At 41.6% G+C, this 25,449-nt stretch overlaps 1 protein-coding gene across 4 annotated transcripts in view; it reads left to right on the top strand.

Moving 5' to 3' along the window:
- Positions 1–685: 685 nt before the first annotated feature.
- The window catches only part of LOC112838664 (serine/threonine-protein kinase MRCK alpha-like), a 72,696-nt gene continuing 47,932 nt past the window's right edge, over positions 686–25,449 (top strand). For 2 of the 4 annotated variants that reach the window (XM_073878179.1, XM_073878177.1), the window contains exons 1-4: positions 686–868; positions 3,496–3,723; positions 5,188–5,252; positions 14,733–14,809. In XM_073878179.1, the coding sequence (XP_073734280.1) occupies positions 3,566–3,723; positions 5,188–5,252; positions 14,733–14,809 (300 nt within the window). In that variant the 5' untranslated portion in view covers positions 686–868; positions 3,496–3,565. The remainder of the gene's footprint in view (positions 869–3,495; positions 3,724–5,187; positions 5,253–14,732; positions 14,810–25,449) is intronic. The other 2 variants (XM_073878178.1, XM_073878180.1) reach the window with 2 other exon arrangements.

The raw sequence follows: 25,449 nt of genomic DNA, 5'->3' as shown, positions 1-25,449 counted from the left end.
CCCCATGAGCACAAAGCCCAGCATGGAGCTTGATCCCATGACCCTGAGATCATGACCTGAACCTAAACCAGGAGTTGGCCACTTAACTGATAGCCACCCAGGCACCCCAGAGGGTCCTTATTCTTAAGTATTTAGTGTCTGCACCTTATTTTCAAATGGTTCAGAAAAAACATGTACATATTACATATACAGAGAGAGAGATATAAAGCAAATGGGGCAAAATGTTTAAAATGGTCAATTTGATAAAGAATTTATAGGAGCTCTTTGTCTATTCTTATACTTTTCTGGAAGTTTGAAACTATGTCAAAATGAAAGGTTACCAAAAGAAAATCTCACAGGAAAACAAAACACTTATAAGAAACTTACGATTCCTATTATCCTGTCTATACACACATATTCAAATACATACATCTTCATACATATGGACCTCTATCTGGATATACATCTTCATATACATATGTATCTGAACATTTATAATTCAAAGGCTGTGTCGAACAGTATCCGGTATCACTATGTCATCTCCCGAGTGCCCTTCTGCTTTCTCCCACCCTACCACCCAGGGAAGGATGAGCTCCTTCCCCCCAGGCTGGACCGTAACACATGGGTGCCCGTCCAGTCTGCACGGCCGAGCCGTCACCGGTAACTGCTGCTTGGGCAGGAGGCGGCCTCGGAACCCCCAGGGAGCATCAGTTGGCCTATAGCCAGTGCCTCCTTTGGGCTGTTGGAGGGCCAGCAATTAGGCTTTCCTGGTCCGGCAAGATCTCCAGGAGGGAAACCCTGGGAGTGTTCACATCACTATGAGCAAAGAGAGAACTCCCTCCTCCTGCAGGATGAGAGGTTAGAGGCCCCTGCGGAATGCCTCAGAAAGGTACGTGTGCCCACGGCTGTAGTTCTTTCCCTGTTAATTCACCAACTGTAACCTAAGCACACTTTCTTATATATCTAATTAATAGTGTCTGTTCTCAGTTGAGAATCAGGGCTTCTGTTTTAAAATGTGTATTTCTCTTTTTAAGATCATTTCTTTTTTTTTTTTTAAGATTTTACTTATTTATTTGACAGAGAGAGACACAGCAAGAGAGGGAACACAAGCAGGGGGAATGGGAGAGGGAGAAGCAGGCTTCCTGCAAAGCAGGGAGCCTGATGCGGGGCTCGATCCCAGGACCCTGGAATCATGACCTGAGCCGAAGGCAGATGCTTAACGACTGAGCCACCCAGGCGCCCCTAAGATACATTTCTATTTGTCTCTCTTACAAATTGCAACAGGAAATGGTGCTCGGCAATGCTGGTAAGCCTAGGTTTAAAATACATCATGAAATTAATGAATTTGGAAATTTACCGAATTTATAATTCCTAAACATTCTTCAGTTCACTTTCCTGAGTCACCAAGTCTAAGGTTTTGAATGAGGATTAAAATTAATTACAACTTCTGTCTAACTGTTTTCCGGGCTGTATTTAACAATACACAGTAAAAGGTGTGTGCCCAAAATGTTCAGGCATCAGAAGATCAGAAGATATACATATATATTCTATATCTTGGATGCTTCTAATAGTAATGCCCATAATATGTGCACCAATACCCCATTTCATGGTTTCAGTTCAGAGATGTTTTGTACTACATCTAGGCTCTAACTCCTTGGAGCTAGAGCCAGTGGGTGCTCAGGACCACGTGGCCTAATGCCTTACGATTTTCGCTGCTATGTTTCTTCCCTGCACAGATCTTGGTTTGTGTCTGAATTGTCTAACCTCTTTTAATTGTGATTTGTTCATGGGCACTTACTTCCTTTTATTTCCCATAAGAATTTGGTCATGTGTTGTGCCTGGTTTGCTTCTCTGATTATTAACGCACAGGAAAGAAATATTTTTTTCTCCTTAAAGCCTTTCACATCATGTATCCCGTGTTAAGTGTATCTGAGATGCAGCCTTGTTTTAACAAGTTCCAATATAGTTACATGTAATATAAAAGCATCGTTGTTGAGCCCAACAAAGTCTCTCTAGATCAGATTTGAAGAAATAAACTCTCCAAGCACATCAAGTTCAGTGATATGAGAATCTGTGACATTTCCTCTGTGGTAAGGATACAAGATGCTCTTGTTCTCATTAGCAATAAAAATATTCAGAATTGTGTAGCTGGTTTCTATAGGGCACATCTTCTCCAAGGGCCTCGAAGAAGGCGCCTATTTCCCGGTGGGTGTTGGCTGGGACCCAGAAGCAGTGATCTGTGGGGATTGCCAGCTTCCCGGAAATCACAGGGTGTGGGAGATGCTGAGAGCGGCCTGCACTCCACCTCTCTGCTCCACTCCAGTCCCAGCGCTGGAATGACCCGGGGCATCAGAGGCAGATAATTACTCACTGACAGTATTTTAGACTTAACTGTAAGTGACTAGTTAGGCTGCCACTCTTCTTTGGTCCTTTGTCTCCTTTCCTGAAGTCAGATTTTGTTTTGCACCAGCAAGCATCCTGGAGGAATTTCAGAAAAGCGTGTGTGTGGTAAACCTTCTCTCTCTGCATGTGCAAACGTGTCTTTCGTTTCTTTCACACCTGGATTGTCATGTGCCAGCCTCACTACTTGCTGTGGGGGTGATGGGATGATCTTTCTGGGAACAGAGGCCTAATACTGTGATATTATTCAGTGGTGGGTGCACCGTACATACTGCTCTGTGGTCGCCTGGTCTACAGATGGGTGGACTGTAGAATTTCAATGCCTCATGCCAATATTTAAGTTAATCTCTAAGAATAAAATGTTTGGAATCGTGCCCTTTCTTAATCAGGTCTGTAAAATTGTCTTTGCCTTGAAAGAAGGAATGGTTTCTCCAACCAGGTGCACGATCTGAGTCCAGGAAGTAGGCTGCTCCGGCCCAGTGTGTCTTAAGTTAATGCGGCCACTGCACTTCCTAGGAGCCTTGTCAAAACCCAGGGCTCTACATTTGCATTGGTAGCATCTCTAGGTTTTTACTGTTTCTTGCTGGTAGTAAAAAAAATTCTTTAGGACTCCTTCAGTAGTCTTATGTTATGATTTACTGTCATGTGTCTTGGCTTCCACCCTTATTTACGTTGATTTTCTTTTTCCACATTAGCATTTCATATCTTTTACTTCCTACATTCTAGCATCAGGGATGAAAAGGATACTCAGGGCTTGACCTTAGAAATAACCAAAGAAGTGGAGTCTTGAAGAAATTCCCACTCGGTTACAGGAGCAAGGGTTGGGTGTCATTCACAGACCAGCAAGGCTCACGGGGTGGAAAAGACAGAAGCTGGAAACCATGATGATGAAGTTGCTGAACTATGTCAATATATATAGGTCTCAACTCACAAAAAGCCTTTTCCTAAGAAATCTGCCCGGCTCTTTGTCAGCAGCAGCAGGGGGTGGGGGTGGGGGGACAGCTATCACGGTGTAAGTATAAAAATGAGACTGTTCATATGACTCTTTAATACTATGTCCAAACTTAATAAAAAGTAATGGATTTTAACAAGCAATTTTCCTGTTTACTATTCAAGAAAAATAAAAGTCCTAAGCACCTCCTAAATTTTTCTGGATGTGATTTAAAACATCGTAAATAGAAGACAAATGAAAACCTACTTAACTGATTTTGTAGAAGACGCCAGGGCGATGGAGCGATTTGATACACTGGGTGTGTCGGCCGTGCTTCAGCTGGAGTCGGCTCTGGACAGAGAGCGAGCTTTTGGACAGGTGCTCCCAGAGGCTGCTGCCTGCACTGCAGACTGGTAAGCCTGACTGCGCCATTCTCAGAACGACAGAGAGTCTGGTTGCAAAGTATTCACGGTGCGGTGACATTTCCAGTCTCTTCCTATGACACGAAGTTCAGTTTTCCAAAAAAAAAAAAAAAAAAGATTTCTTCTATGAGATGGGAAGTTATGAAACATCTGAAAACAATTAGGTACATTTAACATATGTACTTTTAACAGGCTTTCATTGATTCCAGCATCTCCATAAAATGCTATGAATGCTTCTGAAAACTGATACATTTGTGAATGAGGTTTCTGTTGTTTTTTCCTTCTTATTTGTAAAAGTTCCTGATTCACAAGCACCCAAATCCTCTTGTAAGCAATACCCTGTATGGGTAGAAGAACACCTGTTAATGAAAATAGAATGAGGGAAACTAAAAATTGTTGCCTCTTTCCCAAAGATCTTTAATTTCTGAAGGGTCCACTGATGTTGGTTTCCACATATTTTAAATTATAGCTTATAATTTATCTTGTCTACTGCAATATGTGTATGTTTTAAAAGGTACCTCTCCCCTTTCTGGTTAGTGGAGAATTTTGTTCCCTTCTGCTGGTTACTAGAGAATTTTGTTCCCTTCTTAATGCAGACATAGGGCAAATAAAACCCCAACAAGGTGAATGGCAATACAATAATTATACAAATAGACAATAATCGTAGCTAATGATACATCAGTGTAGATGAGATGGTGTTAACAGTGCAGAGTAAAAGGAAAAAAAAAATCCCAAATTCAACCCAGGTAAAAATATAAATATGACATCTGCTTCCTACATAAACATGTTCTAAAAGAATCACTGAATGAGATGGGAAGAAAGACAAGCCTCTGAGGGCCACCTTTGTGCCTAAAGCCTTATGCACTTGACTATAGTCCTCAACGTCTGGATCAACTTCAGTGCAAGAAGGTGAATTACTGAAAGCCACAAGCTTCATATGTTACAAATGATTCAGTTATAATAAGACCAGTATCCTTTATTTAAAGGTGAAAAGGAAAAGGCATTTCTCAGTATGAGAATGAGACAGTATACAGAACTATCAATAACATCTCTTATTGGTATTTATTTATTTATTTCGGAATAAATGTGGTATGTCAACTTAGGCCCAAGGCATCTCAATTCATACCTTTGCTCAAAAGCAGGCATGTGAATCAGATGGAAAATGGTGTGTGTGTATATATATATATATATACATATATATATATTCATTTTTTTGTTCCATTGTATATATACATTCATTATTCATTATTTGCTCCATTATTTTGGTTCCCTATTAAACAACCCTGATGCAATTGTCAAATCTCTTTTATTTGTAATGTTTTTAAACACAAAATTGGACTGACTGAGGGTCCTTACTGAATTATCCCCACACTCCAGTTATATAGGAGCCAATTGTAGGTCAGTCTCCAGCACTTAGCGCTTAATGACATCTTCCCTTCTTTCTGCCTCTTTTAGTAAAATGAAAGCCAAAGAGAAGTACCAATCCGACGTGTGGTTAGAAATTGAACACCTGAATGAGGGTGAGGAGCTCAGATCTAAAAGGGTATGGGGCTAGTTGTTGCCTAGGTCAGGACCTATTGCCCTCCCCTCCCATGGGGCCCTGTGGCCATGTGAGAGCCAGCTCACTGCTCAGGTGGGAGAACAGCAGCCTGAAATACCAGGTTAGTGTGTGTGTGTGTCTACTCTTGATAAAATGTTGAGAGAGCCATTTTGTTTGGTCCAATTTAATACAATGTAGAGATTTTTCTATCACAGTAAAAGCTTTAAGTGGAACTACCTTTTTCAGTACCATGAAATAGTTCATAAAAATGTTTTTGTCATCGATACATTTTTGTTTTGCACCAGACACTTCCCACAACCTGAGGCGAGGCCACTCTGGCCGTCTGCCAGGCCGCTATGGGTCAGGCTGGGTAGGGCTGGGGCAACGCGTGTCCGCGTGTTCCAAGCTGTGTGAGGCCGTGTGGGGAGGCAATGTGCATCTGGGGAGACACCAGGGAGACTCACTCAGACTCGCATCAGGATACTAGTCATCATCCTCCACTTTTTGGTTCTTGGAGTACCTGCTTTAGGCCATTTTCAGCAATTTATTACCCCCCCCTTTTTTTTCCCCATTAAGATTTCCTGGACATTTTCCCATGAATCAGGAAGCTAAGAATTGTCATACTCTTTAATACATGAATTCGTTAAATTTTCTTCCCCTGTGACAGTATTACTGATATGAGAATTCAATAAAAGTAAGCAGCGTGAATGTTACCTTTAAATGAAGGGCTATTCCGTGTTCTGAACAGAGGCCATTTCTTACACAAATCAGTTAGAGGACCTTCCATGTGTCCGAGCTCTCCTTTCTGTTCACTGCATGGTTCTGTGGCTCACTAGCCTGGATCACGGGGGGCTTGCACAAGCTGACGAATATTCTGGAGGGCAGGGAGCAGGCTAATAAGGAACCTGAGATAGACAAACTCTGGAAAGCAGTGACTGTTCAATAAATATCTGTGGCTTGGCTTTTTTGTGGACAGTAGATGAAATAGTTAAAGAGAACTCGAGGGCCCTTGTGAGGATGAGAACCAGGATAGATTCTAATTCAAGAGCGATTTAAGGAGGCACTGAACATGGGATAAAAGATGCGGAGCATTCGGGTGGTGGTGGCCCAGGGGCGGCTGCTCCAGCGAAGTCAAGGCCACGGTTTTGCCCTCTGCAGAACACCACTGGATGGGGTATGTTGGGTGCCAAAACATCAATTGCTGGGAGTCCTGATGGCCTTGACATTTTTAAGAAGGAACCTAAAAAAGAAAGGCCATATATTATCATCATGCTTTGTGAAGTTAACATTTTAACCTCGAGTTTTATTTTTACCAATATTTTGTGTCTGAATGCTGCAGAGCAATAAAATCTTTGTTCAGTGTTCTGTGACACTTCTGAACACATTTCCTTATTTGACTATTAAGCGATCATGTTAAGGACTTATAGCTGAAAAACTTCTAGCAATGTCACTTGCTAAAGGTATGCTTCCTAGAGTCTCAATCTGTGCTTTTCCATCTCTGATATTTAAATGGAATTATAATCATACTTCAAGACTTCACTTTCAATACAGTATATTTAAAATTAGTACAACTGGTAGATGATAAAGTATAGAATTTCTTTAAAATTTCTTTGGGGAGGGGCGCCTGGCTGGCTCAGTCAGTAGACCATGTGACTCTTTTTTATTGTTATGTTAATCACCATATATTACATAATTTGTTTTGGTGTAGTGTTCCATGATTCATTGTTTGTTCATAACACCCAGTGCTCCATGCAGAACGTGCCCTCCTCAATACCCATCACCAGGCTAACCCATGCCCCCTTCCTCCTCCCCTCCAGAAACCTGTTTGTTTCTCAGAGTCCATCATCTCTCCTGGTTCGTCTCCCCCTCTGACTTACTCCCCTTCATTCTTCCTCTCCTGCTATCTTCTTCCTTTTCTTTTTTCTTAAAATATGTTGCATTATTTGTTTCAGAGGTACAGATCTGTGATTCAACAGTCTTACACAATTCACAGCGCTCACCGTAGCACATATCTTCCCCAATGTCCATCACCCAGCCACCCCATCCCTCCCACCCCCGACCACTCCAGCAACCCTCAGTTTGTTCCTGAGATTAAGAATTCCTCATATCAGTGAGGTCATATGATACATGTCTTTCTCTGATTGACTTATTTCACTCAGCATAACACCCTCCAGTTCCATCCACGTCGTTGCAAATGGCAAGATCTCATTCCTTTTGATGGCTGCATAATATTCCATTGTGTATATATACCACCTCTTCTTTATCCATTCATCTGTCCATGGACATCTTGACTCTTTCCACAGTTTGGCTATTGTGGACATTGCTGCTATAAACATTGGGCTGCACGTACCCCTTCGGGTCCCTACATTTGTATCTTTGGGGTAAATACCCAGTAGTGCAATTGCTGGATCGAATGGTAGCTCTCATTTCAACGGTTTGAGGAACCTCCATACTGTTTTCCAGAGTGGTTGCACCAGCTTGCATTCCCACCAACAGTGTAGGAGGGTTCCCCTTTCTCCACATCCCCGCCAACATCTGTCGTTCCCTGACTTGTTAATTTTAGCCATTCTGACGGGTGTGAGGTGGTATCTCATTGAGGTTTTGATTTGGATTTCCCTGATGCCGAGCGATGTGGAGCACTTTTTCATGTGCCTGTTGGCCATTTGGATGTCTTCTTTGGAGAAATGTCTGTTCATGTCTTCTGCCCATTTCTTGATTGGATTATTTGTTCTTTGGGTGTTGAGTTTGATAAGTTCTTTATAGATTTTGGATACTAGCCCTTTATCTGATGTGTCATTTGCAAATATTTTCTCCCATTCTGTCGGTTGTCTTTTGGTTTTGTTGACTGTTTCTTTTGCTGTGCAAAAGCTTTTTATCTTGATGAAATCCCAATAGTTCATTTTTGCCCTGGCTTCCTGTGCCTTTGGTGATGTTTCTAGGAAGAAGTTGCTGCGGCTGAGGTCGAAGAGGTTGCTACCTGTGTTCTCCTTTAGGATTTTGATGGACTCCTGTCTCACGTTTAGGTCTTTCAACCATTTGGAGTCTATTTTTGTGTGTGGTGTAAGGAAATGGTCCAGTTTCATTCTTCTGCATGTGGCTGTCCAATTTTCCCAACACCATTTGTTGAAGAGACTGTCTTTTTTCCACTGGACATTCTTTCCTGCTTTGTCAAAGATAAGTTGACCATAGAGTTGAGGGTCCATTTCTGGGCTCTCGATTCTGTTCCATTGATCTATGGGTCTGTTTTTGTGCCAGTACCATACTGTCTTGATGATGACAGCTGTGTAATAGAGCCGGAAGTCCGGAATTGTGTTGCCGCCAGCTTTGCTTTTCTTTTTCAATATTCCTCTGGCTATTCGGGGTCTCTTCTGGTTCCATACAAATTTTAGGATTATTTGTTCCATTTCTTTGAAAAAAGTGGATGGTATTTTGATGGGGATTGCATTGAATGTGTAGATTGCTCTAGGTAGCATTGACATCTTCACAATGTTGGTTCTTCCAATCCATGAGCATGGAACGTTTTTCCGTTTCTTTGTGTCTTCTTCAATTTCTTTCCTGAGTATTTTATAGTTTTCTGAGTACAGATCCTTTGCCTCTTTGGTTAAATTTATTCCTAGGTATCTTATGGTTTTGGGTGCAATTGTGAATGGGATCGACTCCTTGATTTGTCTCTCTTCTGTCTTGTTGTTGGTGTATAGGAATGCCACTGATTTCTGTGCATTGATTTTATAGCCTGCTACTTGACTGAATTCCTGTATGAGTTCTAGCAGTTTTGGGGTGGAGTCTTTTGGGTTTTCCACATACAGTATCATATCATCTGCAAAGAGTGAGAGTTTGACTTCCTCTTTGCCGATTTGGATGCCTTTGATTTCTTTTTGTTGTCTGGTTGCTGTGGCTAGGACTTCTAATACTATGTTGAATAGCAGTGGTGAGAGTGGACATCCCTGCCGCGTTCCTGACCTTAGGGGTAAAGCTCTCAGCTTTTCCCCATTGAGAATGATATTCGCTGTAGGTTTTTCGTAGATGGCTTTTATGATATTGAGGTATGTACCCTCTATCCCTATCCTCTGAAGAGTTTTGATCAAGAAAGGATGTTGTACTTTGTCAAATGCTTTTTCTGCATCTATTGAGAGGATCATATGATTCTTGTTCTTTCTTTTGTTAATGTATTGTATCACGTTGATTGATTTGCGGATGTTGAACCAGCCTTGCAGCCCAGGGATAAATCCCACTTGGTCGTGGTGAATAATCCTTTTAATGTACTGTTGGATCCTATTGGCTAGTATTTTGGTGAGAATTTTTGCATCCATGTTCATCAAGGATATTGGTCTGTAATTCTCCTTTTTCATGGGATCTTTGTCTGGTTTGGGGATCAAGGTAATGGTGGCCTCATAAAATGAGTTTGGAAGTTTTCCTTCCATTTCTATTTTTTGGAACAGTTTCAGGAGAATAGGTATTAATTCTTCTTTGGATGTCTGATAGAATTCCCCTGGGAAGCCATCTGGCCCTGGGCTTTTGTTTCTTGGGAGATTTTTGATGACTGCTTCAATTTCCTTAGTGGTTATAGGTCTGTTCAGGTTTTCTATTTCTTCCTGGTTCAATTTTGGTAGTTGATACATCTCTAGGAATGCACCCATTTCTTCCAGGTTCTCTAATTTGCTGGCATAGAGTTGCTCCTAATATGTTCTTATAATTGTTTGTATTTCTTTGGTGTTGGTTGTGATCTCTCCTCTTTCATTCATGATTTTGTTGATTTGGGTCATTTCTCTTTTCTTTTTGATCGGTCTGGCCAGGGGTTTATCAATCTTGTTAATTCTTTCAAAGAACCAGCTCCTAGTTTCGTTGATCTGTTCTACTGTTCTTTTGGTTTCTATTTCATAATGATTTCTGCTCTGATCTTTATTATTTCTCTTCTCCTGCTGCATTTAGGCTTTATTTGTTGTTCTTTCTCCAGCTCCTTTAGGTGTAGGGTTAGGATGTGTATTTGAGACCTTTCTTGTTTCTTGAGAAAGGCTTGTATTGCTATATACTTTCCTCTCAGGACTGCCTTTGCTGTATCCCAAAGATTTTGGACAGTTGTGTTTTCATTTTCATTGGTTTCCATGAATTTTTTTAATTCTTCTTTAATTTCCTGGTTGACCCATTCATTCTTTAGTAGGATGCTCTTCAGCCTCCATGTATTTGAGTTCTTTCCGACTTTTCTCTTGTGATTGAGTTCTAATTTCAAAGCATTGTGGTCTGAAAATATGCAGGGAATGATCCCAGTCTTTTGGTACCGGTTGAGACCTGATTTGTGACCTAGGATGTGATCAATTCTGGAGAATGTTCCATGGGCACTAGAGAAGAATGTGTATTCCGTTGCTTTGGGATGGAATGTTCTGAATATGTCTGTGAAGTCCATTTGGTCCAGTGTGTCATTTAAAGTCTTTATTTCCTTGTTGATCTTTTGCTTAGATGATCTGTCCATTTCATTGAGGGGAGTGTTAAAGTCCCCCACTATTATTGTATTGTTGTCAATGTGTTTCTTTGCTTTTGTTATTAATTGCCTTATATAATTGGCTGCTCCCATGTTCAGGGCATAGATATTTACAATTGTTAGATCTTCTTGTTGGATAGACCCTTTAAGTAGGATATAGTATCCTTCCTCATCTCTTATTACAGTCTTTGTTTTAAAATCTAGTTTGTCTGATATAAGGACTGCCACCCCAGCTTTCTTTTCGTGTCCATTAGCATGGTAAATGGTTTTCCACCCCCTCACTTTCAATCTGGGGGTGTCTTTGGGTCTAAAATGAGTCTCTTGCAGACAGCATATGGATGGGTCTTGTTTTTTAAACCAATCTGATAGCCTGTGTCTTTTGATTGGGGCATTGAGCCCATTTACATTCAGGGTAACTATTGAAAGGTATGAATTTAGTGCCATTGTATTGCCTGTAAGGTGACTGTTACTGTATGTTGTCTGTGTTCCTTTCTGATCTTTGCTGCTTTTAGGCTCTCTCTTTGCTTAGAGGACCCCTTTCAATATTTCTTGGAGGGCTGGTTTCGTGTTTGCAAATTCCTTTAGTTTTTGTTTGTTCTGGAAGCTTTTTATCTCTCCTTCTATTTTCAATGTCAGCCTAGCTGGATATAGTATTCTTGGCTGCATATTTTTCTCGTTTAGTGCTCTGAAGATATCTTGCCAGTCCTTTCTGGCCTGCCAGGGCTCTGTGGATAGGTCTGTTGCCAATCTAATATTTCTACCATTGTAGGTTACATATCTCTTCTCCCGAGCTGCTTTCAGGATTTTCTCTTTGTCTCTGAGACTCGTAAGTTTTACTATTAGATGTCGGGGTGTTGACCTATTTTTATTGATTTTGAGAGGGGTTCTCTGTGCCTCCTGGATTTTGATGCCTGTTTCCTTCCTCACATTAGGGAAGTTCTCTGCTATTATTTGCTCCAATATACCTTCTGCCCCTCTCTCTCTTTCTTCTTCTTCTGGGATCCCAATTATTCTAATGTTGTTTCGTCTTATCGAATCACTTATCTCTCGAATTCTGCCCTTGTGATCCTGTAGTTGTTTCTCCCTCTTTTTCTCAGCCTCTTTACTTTCCATCATTTGGTCTTCTATATCACTGATTCTCTCTTCTGCCTCATTTATCCTAGCAGTTAGTGCCCCCATTTTTGATTGCACCTCATCAATAGCCTTTTTGATTTTGACTTGGTTAGATTTTAGTTCTTTTATTTCTCCAGAAAGGGTTTCTCTAATAACTTCCATGCTTTTCTCAAGCCCAGCTAGTATCTTTAAAGTCATGATTCTGAACTCTAGGTCCGACATCGTACTAATGTCCGTATTGAGTAGGTCCCTGGCTGACGGTACTACCTCTTGTTCTTTTTGCTGAGGTGATTTTTTCCGTTTTGTCATTTTGTCCAGAGGAGAATAGATGAATGAGAGAACAAAATGCTAACAGGTTTACAACGTCCCCAGCAAATATACTGTATACAATTCCGAAAAGACCTGAAACCAGGGGAAAAGAAAGGGAAAGAAAGAAAAAAGAAAGAGAAAAAAAAAGAAAAAAGAAAAAAGAAAAAAAGATAAAAACAAAAACAGAACAATACAAAAAAAGCAGAATGTGATCAAATATGATCAGGCTAGTGCACAGATCAGTGCCACACACTAGATTTTGGGTGTATTTTGGTCTGTTAGAAAAAAGTGCCTCCTAAAATTTTAAAGGAAGAAAGACATATATGTACAAAATAAGGGTTGATACAATGAAGGGATAGAAGATGAGTGTAAAGATGAAAATTATAAAAGATTTTATAAAAGGACTTGATAAGATAAGAAGTTGTTTGAAAAAAAGAAAGAAGATTTAAAAAAAAAAAGAAAAAAGGGAGAGAATGTGATCAGGCAGGAGACTAGAACAGAACCATACAGTAGTGATTCAGGGTATATTTTGATCTGTTAGAAGAAACTGTATCTCAAAATTTTGAAGAGAGAACAACTTATATATATATATATATGCCAAAAATAAGGGTAACTACTATGAAGGGATAAAATATGACTCTAAAAATGAAAAATAAAAAATGTTTTTTTTTAAAAAAAGAGATTGATAAGATGTTGGTTGAAAAAGGGAAAAAGAAGAAAAAGAAAAAAAACAGTTAACAAAAATTAACTTTGATGAACTAATGAATCATGGTAAAAAAAAAAAGCCATGAATTCTATGTGCAGTATTCCCCTAGCGCTGGAGTTCTCCCGTTCTCCTTGATCGGTAAACTTGGTCTTGGCTTGCTGGCTGTTCGTGCTGATCTTCTGGGGGAGGGGCCTGTTGCTGTGGTTCCCAAATGTCTTTGCCGGAGGTGGAATTGCCCCGCCCTTGTCGGTCGGGCTAAGCAAGCTGCTCGGGTTTGCTCTCAGGAGCTTTTGTTCCCTGCAAGCTCTCTGCACAGCCTTGGAGGACCAGGGTGAAAATGGTGGCCTCCCAATCTCCACCCGGAGGAGCTGAGAACTCAGGGCCCCGCTCCTCAGTGTGCCCCCAGAGAAAAGCAGTCACTCCCGTGTCCCCGGTCTCCGGCCGCACTCCGTGCTCACCCGGCCTGTGACCGAGCGTTTCTATCTCTGGTACCCGACCCCGTGTGGAGTCTCCAAACCCAGCAGATCCCTGCAGTGCGTTCCCGCACCGCTCCTCCCCGGGAAGGAAGGGGAGTCTCCCCGGCTCTGCCGCTTGTTGGGTCCCTGCTGGAGGAGCAGTGGCACGACTGGGCCGCGGATCACAGTTTATGGCCACCCCGAGCTGAGAGCCCGCGCCTCGGCTCCGTCTCTGCAGCCAGCTTCCCCGCTCCGATCCCTGGGAGCTCTGCCGCACTCAGGCACCCCCGGTCTTTCTGTGACCCCAAGGGTCCTGAGACACCACTGTCCTGCGAGGGTTCCACCCCCCGCTTAGCCACTGGAGCGACGTCCCTCCGCGGAGCCGGCTTCTAGAAGTTCCGATTTTGTGCTCCGCGGCTCTAGCACTTGCCAGAAGCGGCCGACGGAGGCCCCCTCCCCCGCCGTCTATCCTCCCGAATATCGCCTCGGATTCACTTCTCCGCACGCCCTACCTTCCAGTAAGTGGTCGCTTCTCTGTTCAGAGAGTTGTCGCTACTCTCTTCTTCGATCTCCTGTTGAGTTCGTAGATGTTCAGAATGGTTTGATCCCTATTCAGCTGAATTCCTGAGACCAGACGAAATCTAGGTCTCCTACTCCTCCGCCATCTTGCTCCGCCCCCCAGACCATGTGACTCTTGATCTCAGGGTTGTGAGTTCAACCCCCACATTGGGTATAGAGCCTACTTAAAAAAAGAAGAAGAAAAAAAAAACCTTTGAGGAAAAAAAACCCATAGTTGGATAGTGTATTCTGTCTAAATAAATCATATCTTGATACTTTGGTAGAAGTTTTCAGTATAACTAATATTTGTTCTAGACCTGCCTATGTTCTTACTACAGATAATGTAGGTTAAGACGTGCCCACTGCGTACGGGGCGGGGGGTGGGGTGGTGATGTGAAATGGATTCCTGGCGGGGGGAGCTGGTAGTGAAAAAGCAGCCATCATTCGCATGACCATGTTTCTGAAATCCCCTCGGGTCGTCCCAAAATGTGTTAAGTTTCATTTAAATGTAATACTTTTACATTTAAAAGAAAAAGAAAGCAAAGATGTGACACACAGGAATTAAATTCGTGAAAACTTAATTTATTTCTGTACATTCCTCATAATTTTACCATGGATTTGCTAAAAATTGTTTCATTTGAGATGCAGAGTTCTAAGATATAGTAAATTTGTTTAATTTATACGAATAAATAGAAACATCTTGATTTAAATATGTATACATGAGAACTCAGATCATCTCTGAAGAAAATAGGCTGAGAAAAATTTTAAATAGATTAAGACCAAAAAAGCATGAACATTAGTTTTAGTTTTCTGGCTTAAAGCAAGTTTGCCCTTGTCTTCCAGGGATAGTGCCAGAAGACCCAAGGTCATCCTCTGTGGCTCTCTGTGACACCGCCACCGGTGCTGCAGCTCAGTGTGAGGTAAGTGCAAAGCTCCTGGAGTATGTTTTGCAGGCTCCTCAGAAGTTACTGATGTTCTCAAAATCGTACTTTCCTCTTGCACTAAAACCACTGTGACACCCTTCCAGGTGAGAGGCCCAAAGGCTTGACGCAAGCACAGGGGAAAGACACGGGTGTGGTGTGAAATTAGGCTACAAGTTTACGTAAGATGTAAAGTCATTTTAGTCATTTGATTAAAATAACGGACAAAACATTTTACATGGTGAACTATGACACACAAACCGAGAAGTGCATCAAACAGCTGTGTGACCGGCACTCAGGTGCGCACGGAAGCTTGGCTGACACTCCGGGGACGCTCGCCGCTGGGCAGCAAGTTCTCCCTCTCTGTGGGGGCTGCTGCTCAGGGTATCGGCCCCCTCACCTTTTGTTATGTGTTCACACTCCACAGAGGATTCTACTTTAAAATGCACCTAGTGGAACCATGCTGTTATACAACAGTGTTGCGTTTGTGAGTGTCATTCACAGGGGGCATAGTATATTCAGCTCGCTCCGTGTAGTGGTCCATTATATGAACATGGTGGAGTTTGCTTCCCCATTCTATTGTTGAGAAACTCTGGATATGTGTCTGGCTGCAGTCAGGAAAACAGGAGCTGTAGCAGTTATTTTATTGTATTTTATTTTATTTTAAGATTTATTTATTTGAGAGAGAAAGAGAGAGGGAGAGCATACGTGCACAGGCAGTAGGGAGGGGCAGAGGCGGAGAGAGAGAGAATCTTAAGCAGACTCCACCCAGCGCGGAGCCCAACTCAGGGCTCAATCTCATGACCCTGAGATCATGACCTGAGCCGAAATCAAGAGGTGGAGGTTTAACCCACTGAGCCAGCCAGGCGCCCCATGTATCAGTTATTTTAATAGAGACATTTTATTTTATTAATTTTAAACAGCTTTATTTAGGTGCAATTGATATGCAATCGATGTACATATTTCATGTATACAATTTGACACACACAACTGTGAAACCACAGTCAAGGTAACAGACGTACCCATTACCTCCAGAAGCTTTCTTATGCCTCTTTTTCATTGTTGTGGTAAGAACAGTAAACACGAGATAAACCCTCTTCACAATTTTTAGGTGCACAATACAATATTGTTAAGTACAGGCACAGTGTTGGGCAGCAAATCTCTAAAACTTATTCATCTTGCATAACTGAAACTTTATGCCATTGACTGACATCTCCCCGTTTCCCCTGGCAACCACATCCTACTCTCTGCTTCTGTGAGTGTGACTATTTTAGATGCCTCATGTAAGTGGAATCATTCTGTGATGGGCTTATTATATTTCACATGTCCTCCGGGTTCGTCCATGTAGTAAAGACATTTTAAAACAGGCATCAGAGGACTAACAAGGCAAAAAGCAAACACCGAGGCAGGAACTACAAGAAGCAGCTACCACCTCTGGGGCTTGTGAGACATACGGACGGGGCTGGGGTTTCAGAACCTGGAAGCCTGGAAGACAGGCAGGTTCACAGAGTATGGAAGGGAACTGCAGACTGGGCCAGTGACCTCTGGGAGGCAGGGCTCTGCAGATGATTATAGAATCGTTGTGCCCTGGGCAATAGGAGACACCCAAAATCAGAGATTGTCGACGCTAATTCCTGAGAACCACTCTGGTTCCCCCACCAGGGTCCACCAGTCAGCACGGAGCTATGGCACACTGGGTGGCTAATGACATTTTGGCCCAGGACGGTCTCTCAGTGGGCCCAGTGGTCCATGCCTCTAACTTGGGGTGAGTTCCATAGTCATTGAGTATATGATGGGAATAAACATACTCAAAAACTGGGATGACCCATGCACGATCTCCATGGCCTGGGGCCATTCTTTGTAGGATGGTCTCGTAGGCAGGACCCTTAAGTGATCCCTAAGTTCCATGCCACCTGCTGTACAAATGCTCTAATATCCCCTCCCCTGAGTCTGGGCAGGATGAGTGACAAGATAGACTATCGACTCCCATGGTTAAGGTACGAATGAGCTGAGCTTGAATGAGAAGGGAGGTTACCCTTGTTGGACCTGCCCTAATCATAATATAATTACTCTTTACAAGAAGTTTGTGTCTGAGGGATGTTCTCCCGTTGACCCTGAAGATGCAGCCCCCATGAGTTTGATAGCTGTAAGGAAAGGAATTCTACCAACAACCTGAGAGCTACAAAGAGGACCCCAAGCCTCAGATGAGACCCCAGCCCTTTCCAACACCTTGATTTCAGCCTTAGGAGACCCTCAGGGGACTAGGAGCTACACCCAGACTCCTGACGTGCAAAACTGTGAGATGACGGACCGGTGGAGGGTGCCGACTTAGGGTAATTTGTGAGTCAGCAAGAGGAAGCTAAGACAGATAGTAACGCAAAAGCAATGCCATGTCCAGGGCCAGTTGCAGAGCACAGTGCGAAGCCCTGAAAAACGCTGGGCTGCTTGTCTTTATCGGTCCTCCTCCGCTGCCTGTTTGTTCTGTGCAGAGGCACACAGATCTTGGACAATGCAATATTTTATTGAAACTTAATCACATGGTGACTCCAACTGCAACTCCTATTCCCCATCTGCTTTCTTTACTGGAGAAAAAGTAACACCTGCTTTATAGTTATCTATCTTACAAATGCTTTTTTTCCTTTTACACCAATTTCTAACTTCAATTTTGTATGCATATTAATGATCTCTATAACTGCTTTTTGGCTGATAGTAATTATAAGTCATTAGTTTCCATACATATATCTATTTCAGAGATGTGAAAATGTTAAAAAAAAAGTGTGTCTTATAGTTTGTAAAATATGGCCAATGACAAACCTTGAAAATAACTGCAGGGAAAAGGCAATAAAATGTGTCATGCCATATTCAGAAAATAATCGAACAGATCTTCTGGAAATGAAAATTATATGGACATAATTGGCAGGAAAAATGAACAGAACAGAAGGAAGAATTAGTGAATTGTAAGACAAATCAGAACGGGACGGAGAGAGAAAATTCTAGAAAATACAGCAGAGAGGATAAACATAGCCCGAGCAAAGTGAGAAGTCTAACCAGCATTTGGCCCAAGCTCTGAAGGGTGAGCAGAGAGAACAGAGCAATAGTTGAAAATATAACAGTGAGACTTTTTCAGACTCAGGAGTAGATCCATAGACTCAAGAAGCTTAGCAAATCCCAGGCGTGATCAGTGAGAATAGATTCACATCTAGATACATAGCGAAGCTGCAGACCTACATCTTACATCATCCAGAGTAAAAAAAGATAGATTGCCTAAACATGAGAGCAGATGGAATGATATGTAACTTCTTAACGGTATCACCAGAAGCTTGAAGAAGAAAGACATATTCATGTGAGGTAAGGACATCACTGTCGACCTAGAAATACATGCACAGTAGAAGTATCTTTCAAGAATGAGGGTGAATTTCTTTCATTTACAGACGAATGAGAACTAAGAGGAGAGAATCTGTAGGCAAAACAATCTCACTGAAGGAAATTCTCAAAAAGGTACGCTAGGCAGAAAGAAACGGGTCTCAAAGGATAGGTCTAACATAAGAGAATATAGAACAAAGAAAGTGGTAAACATATAAGCTAATGTAAACTAACGCCGACTGAATAAAACAGTGGACACAATGTCTAGAGGACTGAAAAACAAAACCAGATGGACTTAAACTGGAGACAATAACATTTAATTCAGGAGAGAGGTAAGCGAATCTACAATAGTCTGAGATCTGGGTATTGCCCAGGAAGGACGGGAAAGATTTGATCACATTCCGATTTGTGAAGTTAGCGGGGCACGCTTTAATTTCCAGGGAAACTACAAATAGAATAGAAACAGTATGAAGACATTCAAAGGCAGAAACAGCAATCACAAAGAGTCAGCTAATCTAACGAGACAAGAAAGGAGAGGCAAAGAAATAGGGAGCAGATAGGACAAATGCTGAGCACAAACCAAGATGGTGGAAAGAAATCTCAGTAAACGCGAACCAAACTGATCACAAGAGATGAAAACACTCCAGGGGCAAAATAAATACTGTCAGAATAGATAAAATAAAATCTAACACATACTACATTCTGTTCATGAGGGAAACCTCTAAAACCTCTAAACTTAAACTATAGAAAGCTTTAATGTCAGTTAGACATTAACTGAAGGGAGGCTGAGATCACTAAATAAAAAATCAGATAAAACCTAACACACAAAATGCTATTGGCAGTAAAGAAAGTCATGTAATTATATAATGAGAGGCTACTTTTACCTAGAAGTCATACTAGTTTTAAATATATATGGACCAAATAGTGAGCCTTAAATATACATAGTATGGGACAGAAGTACAAGAAGAAATAGAAAAATCCTCAATGATAGGCAATTATTCAGTAATTTATAGGAAGTATTTGAATAAAATGATAACAAAATTGACCTAATGGACAAATACAGAACAGGACACACAACAAATGCTGAAAGCACTTTCTTCTTAAAATCATAGAAACGTTTTTTTAAAAAATGAGCAGACGGACCACAAACTAAGTCTCAACAAACATCAATGGGTTGGACTCATGGAGAGTATGTTGTCTGACCACGAAAGAACTAAGTTAGAAGTATTTTAAAAGTACATGTTAAATTCCTATACATGTAAATTAAGAAATACATTTTTAAGTAAACCATGAGTCAAAGGAGAAATTCTAATGGAAATTAGAGAATAGTTTGGACTGACTAATAGCAAAAACACTACACATCATTATTTGTGGAATGCAGTGAAAGCAGTAATTAAAACTTATGTACATAAAATATAAAAGAAGAAAGCCTGAAAGATTAATGAGCTAAGCATCCATTTTTAGAAGTTACAGTAAAATAGCAATTTAAACTTGAAGAGGGTAGAAGGCAAAAAAAAATAATAACCTAGAAGCAAAAATTCATGATATAGAAAAAGTAATAAAATAGAAAGGAACAGTAAAGCCGATAGTTTCAACTTTGATAAAAACCAATAAAAGTGACAAAAGTATGCGATGGTTCATTGAGAAACAAAAATGGGAAGAAAAGGCACATAAGGGCAATATAAAAAAATGGTAAAAAGGACATCATATCTGAGGCAGATAGTTTTTTTTTTAAAGATTTTATTTATTTATTTGAGAGATCGAGAATGAGAGAGAGAGAGAGAGAGAGAGCACATGAGAGGGGGGAGGGTCAGAGGGAGAAGCCGACTCCCCACTGAGCAGCAGGGAGCCCGATGTGGGACTCGATCCCGGGACTCCAGGATCATGACCTGAGCCAAAGGCAGTCGCTTAACCAACTGAGCCACCCAGGCACCCCTGAGGCAGATAGTTAAAGATAATGTAATACATAATAACTTTGGACCATTTCAAAATATGAAAAAAATTTCACATCAATATGCAAGAAAAATTTTGACAAATTATTAGGAAATATCAATTATTCAAATCAACTCAAGAAAAAAATGTGAAAAACCTGAATATTCCTATAATTATTAAAGATATTCAATCTGTTGTTAAATATCTTCCCCCAATAAAACTCTAGGCCCAGATAGCTTCTATCAAATCAAGAAATAATTCCAATCTTACTGAAATCTTCCAGAGAATAGAAAAGGAAGAAATACTTCCTGTGATGGTTAATTTTGTGTGGCAACTTTACAGGGCCATAGGGTGCCCAGACATTTAATCAAAACATTCTGTCTGTGAGGGTGTTTTTGGATAACATTTGAATAGACTGAGTAGAGCAGACTGCACTTCCCAGTGTGGGTGGGCCTTATCCAATCAGTTGAAGGCCTGAAAAGATCACATACGCTGACCCTCTAATGAGTAAGAGGGAACTCCTTCTGCTTGACCGAATGCGCTGGACATTTGTTTTTTCTTGGACTTGAATTGAAACATTGTCTTTTCTTTCGTCTTAAGCCTGCTGGCTTTTGGACTGGGACTTATACCATTACAACTCTTCCAGCTTGCAGACTGCAGACCTTGGGACTTTGCAGCCTCCATAATCATGTGAGCTAATTCCTTTTAATAAACCTTTATATGTCTACAAAGTTAAAGTAACACATATAAAAAATATAAAGATATATAAACAAATAAGTAAATATGTATATATATATTTATTACAAGGAATTGGCTCACATGAATATGGTAAAGAACCAACAAGAGATAGATGGATCTAGATAGATGTACTTCTTCTGATGGATCTGTTCCTCTGGAGAGTCCTGACCAAAAAGGATTTTGGTGCCCAGAAGTAAAGTGCTGCTCCAATAAATACCTAAAAATGCAGAAGTGGTTTTGGAACTGGGTGATGCGCAAGGCTGGGAGAGGCTTGAAGCACAGCTAGAAAAAGCCCCGATTACCATGAAGGGGATGTGGGTAGATTACAGGCGTTCTGGGTGATTCTGGTGGGAGCCGGGAGGGAAAAGTGGGGATCTGGGGAGGAGGCCTCCCTCCTCTTAGAGAACACATAAATAATCACAACAGAGCGCTGGTGGAATACGGATAGACAGTTCTCAGACGGAAATGAGGAAGAGCTTACTGGAAAGCCAAGGGCAGGCAAACTTTGTTGTAAAGGGGCAAAGAACTTGGCTGAACTGTGTTCTAGGGTTTTGTGGAGGGTAGGACTTGCCCTATTTAGTAGAGGAGATTTCTGGGCCAGGTACTGAAGGTCTGGCTTGGGTCCTTGTTACTGCAAGAGGAGAGAAGTGAGTTGAAAGAAGGAATCATCAAGCAGGGTTGAGCTAGAGGGGAGAATACCGTGCGGAGGCGCAGAGACTCAAAAGGAGGAAGAAGCCCGGGAAGATGGAAACAGATGTTGGAGCTATGCTGCGGGGAGCCCAGGCTGCTTGGGGCCACGGTAGCCGGGGTGGCAAGGAAGGATCCGCCCCAGAAAGCCTCAGAGGGAGCCGGGCCCTGCCTGTGGGCTTCTAACCTGTAGAACCTCTATCTTCATCAGCAGGTTGCTTCCACTTTCCCTGTAGGTTTGTCCGAGGCTCTGCTACACACTACAGACATGCTGAGTCTTCAACAGTGAAGGACAGTGTCAAGGCCTCGTGGAAACAAAGACTGTATCAGCTGAGAGACAGATGACTCACCAGAGCAGCCTGCTCTCTGCCCAGGATCCAGCTAAACGAGAATTAATTAAGAAGTGAATGAAGCGCTGAAGGAAATCTAGTTATGGTCACTTCCTATGGAAAGTAGGATGGTGTTGTTGCTACATGTTCACTGTTCTGTTTTGATGAGTAGATAAAAAAGCCTTTTCTTCTTGATCCATTTCTAACCCTGGATTTAATAGACTATGCTTTTGCAAACTGAAATGAAACATTTTCTAAATTAAAAAAAAAAGGAATCAGAAATTAGAAGTTTGGAAAATTTTGAAGCCTGTCCATATCGCAAAAAAGGAGAAAGCTTTTCCTGAGAACACCAAGGGCATGGCTGAATCACCATCTGATAAAGACATCATGGCTGTGACTCACGAATTTAAGCAGCCCTGTCAGCAGAGGCCAGGAACAGAGATGGCATTAAACCAGCAGAGACAGGGACAGTTTGAAGGGAAGGGGACAGACAAGGCTGACTGCATGAAGGACTGGATTTTACAGGGCTGGACCACAGAGCTACTAGGCTGTGAACGTGCACTATTCCCTGTATGGGCTGGGGCCCCTGGGTGGCTCAGTCGGTTAAGCGTCTGCCTTCGGCTCAGGTCATGATCTCCAGGTCCTGGGATCGAGCCCCGCATCGGGCTCCCTGCTCAGCGGGGAGTCTGCGTCTCCCTCTGCTCCCTTTCCTCCCCAGCTCAAGCTCTCTGTTGCTGTCTCGGCCTCTCAAATAAATTAAACAAACAAACAACCAAACAGAGCCCATAAGGGCTCTCACCACAAGCTCAGGGGGGCAAAACTATGTCTGTCCTCCTTGGCTTCAGAGGGCAGAGCAGCTGCAGAGTACCACGTGGGCCACGGGAGGGGATACTGTCCCCTCAGTGGGCCTGGATGGGAGGACATGGAGCCAAACTGGATTATCCTCCAGCCTCAGGATCTGCTGGAATTTGCCTGTTTGGACTTGCCTGGGACCTGCCACTCCTCACTTCTTTCCTGTTTCTCCCCTTTTGGAGTTGCAAGGTCTCTCTCCCTCCCCCGGGCCTGTATTTTAGAAGCACATAACTGGTGTAGTTGCACAGATTGACAACTGGAGAGGAATTTGCCTGGGGACGAATCTACTTCTAGTCCCTCCCAGAGCTGATTTCCGTGATACCAAGACAGGACCTTGGGCTTCTGACTTAGAGGTGGTGCTGGAATGAGTAAAGGCTTTTGGGGATGTTGGGGTGAAATGCAAGAATTCTGTATGTGAGAAGGACATGAATTTGGGGGGACAGGGACTGTAACTATAAAATGAATGGTGTCTCCCCCCGCCCCCGCCATTCTTATGTCGAAACCCTGATCCTCAATGTGACTGCATTTGGAGATAGGGTTTTTTATAAGATTATTAAGGTTAAATGAGATAATAAGGTTGGGGGCTCTACTCTGATGGGATTGGAGGGCTCCTCTCCCTCCTTCCCTCCCCTCTGCTTACGCCTGCCCCCCAAGTGAGAATGCAGCCATCTGCAAACCAGGAAGAGGCTCTCACCAGAACCCCACTGTGTTGGCACCTGGTCTTGTTGGCACCTGGTCTTGAGCAATAAATTCCTGCTGCAGAAGCCCCCCACTCAACGGTACTTTGTTTTGGCAGCCCTAGTTAACTAAAACATTCCCCAGATCATTTTAAGTGGCTAATGTAACTCGATAAGGACACTATTAGAAGGAAAGATTACAGTCTAATCTTACAATGGACAAAAAGAATTCTTCTTAAAAAAATTTGTGTTTTATTGGTTTTACATCTGCTGTGAAAAATACAAGTTTTTGTCTTAACTGAGAACATAGCCTTAAGTTTTAGCCACAGATTTAAAAGATTGTTGAGGGTAAGCCTATAATAATGATGCTCCTATGGTTATTAAAGAAATTTGTATACAACCCAGAATTTTGGCTGAAAATACAGAAGCATCTTTGAGCTGTAGTTCTGAATTTTAACAAGGACATGCATGGTTTCACTCGTGCTGATAGCAGTGGTATTCCTTGGAGCAATTCAAAGATAATATACATTGTTTTCAACATATTTCATTGTTATTGCCCAAAGGTGGAACATCTTTGTGAAACACCACATCTGACCTTTTGAATGATCTTAGCTATACAGTGGGAATTCCTATGAAATGCTGAACATGAAGAATTATTTTAAAAAAATTGCTGAACTGAATCCAGTTATATACATAAAAAAATAACGCAGCCTGACTGATTTGGTACTATCCCAGTAAGGCAAAGTATGATACTAGAAAATGAATCAGCATAACATATTAACAGTTTAAAAAAACTAAACTGTATAATTTCAATAAAATCATAAAAATATCTAATAAAATTCAAAATCTTTTTAACAAAATCCCTCAACACAAGCTGGAAACAGAAAAGAACCTCTTTATCTCATAGAAGGGTATCAGCAACAGCCACACAATTTTTTTTTCCAAAGATTTTATTTATTTATTTGACAGAGAGAGCACAAGCAGGGGGAGCAGGCAGAGGGAGAGGGAGAAGCAGGCTCCTTGCTGAGTAGGGAGCCAGACGTGGGATCCCAGGACCCTGGGATCATGACCTGAGCCGAAGGCAGACACTTAACCGACTGAGCCACCCAGGTGCCCCCAGCCACACAGTTTTTAGCAGCATTTTTAATGGTGAAATATTGAAACATTTCAATTTTTACATTTAAGAACAAGATAAAGATGCCTGCTATGACTATTTCTATTTGATATAATATGGAGGGCCTTTTCAACATATTATTAGAACTAATAAAAAAAGTGTAGCAAGATGGTTGATTTGCTAATATATATACATATACAGAAATATTTACAGAAATCAATATACAAAAATCAATATATGAAATAAATTGTATGTATAGAATATATTGTATATACAGAACATATTGAGACTAGCATGTTGATATACAGAAATCAAATGGATTTCTATATGCAGCTGAGAAATATTATGTAATTACCTTTTTTTTAAACAGACATCATTAACAATAGCATAAGAAATCGAGTTTTTAGAAAGAAATATAATAGTAGCTAAAAGACCTCCAGGAAAAATTTTATAAAATTGTAAAGAGGGACATTTGAAAAGGCCTAAGTAAAATAGAGAGTAACACTATATTCCTGGACTGGAAGACTTAATATTATAAAGATCTCAATTCCCCCTTAACTGATCATATATCAGTTCAACCAACATTCTATCAAGATTGAAGATTCAATAGACTATATCAAGATTCAATATAATCAAGATTCAATATAATCATGATAAAAATCCCAATTTTTTCTCCATGGAACTTGAAATGTATATGGAAATGCAAAAGAGCAAGAAAGTAAGAATGTTTCTGAAGATGAAATTGGATGAGCTTGCTCTACAAAATGTCAAGACATTAAAGAACTATAGTAATTAGGGGCACCTGCGTGGCTCAGTGGGTTAAGCGTCTGCCTTTGGCTCAAGTCATGATCTCGGGGTCCTGGGATCGAGTCCTGCATCGGGCTCCCTGCTCAGCGGGGAGTCTGCTTCTCCTCTCCCTCTGCCCCTTCCCACAGCTCCTTCTCTCTC

The sequence above is a fragment of the Callorhinus ursinus genome, unplaced genomic scaffold (genome assembly GCF_003265705.2).
Source record: "Callorhinus ursinus isolate GAN/ISIS: 27379988/994484 unplaced genomic scaffold, GSC_fseal_2.0 scaffold28, whole genome shotgun sequence".
In the NCBI taxonomy this organism is placed as follows: Eukaryota; Metazoa; Chordata; class Mammalia; order Carnivora; family Otariidae; genus Callorhinus; species Callorhinus ursinus.
The sequence above is the reverse complement of the archived record's forward strand: the minus strand, read 5'-3'. Positions and strand labels throughout refer to the sequence as shown.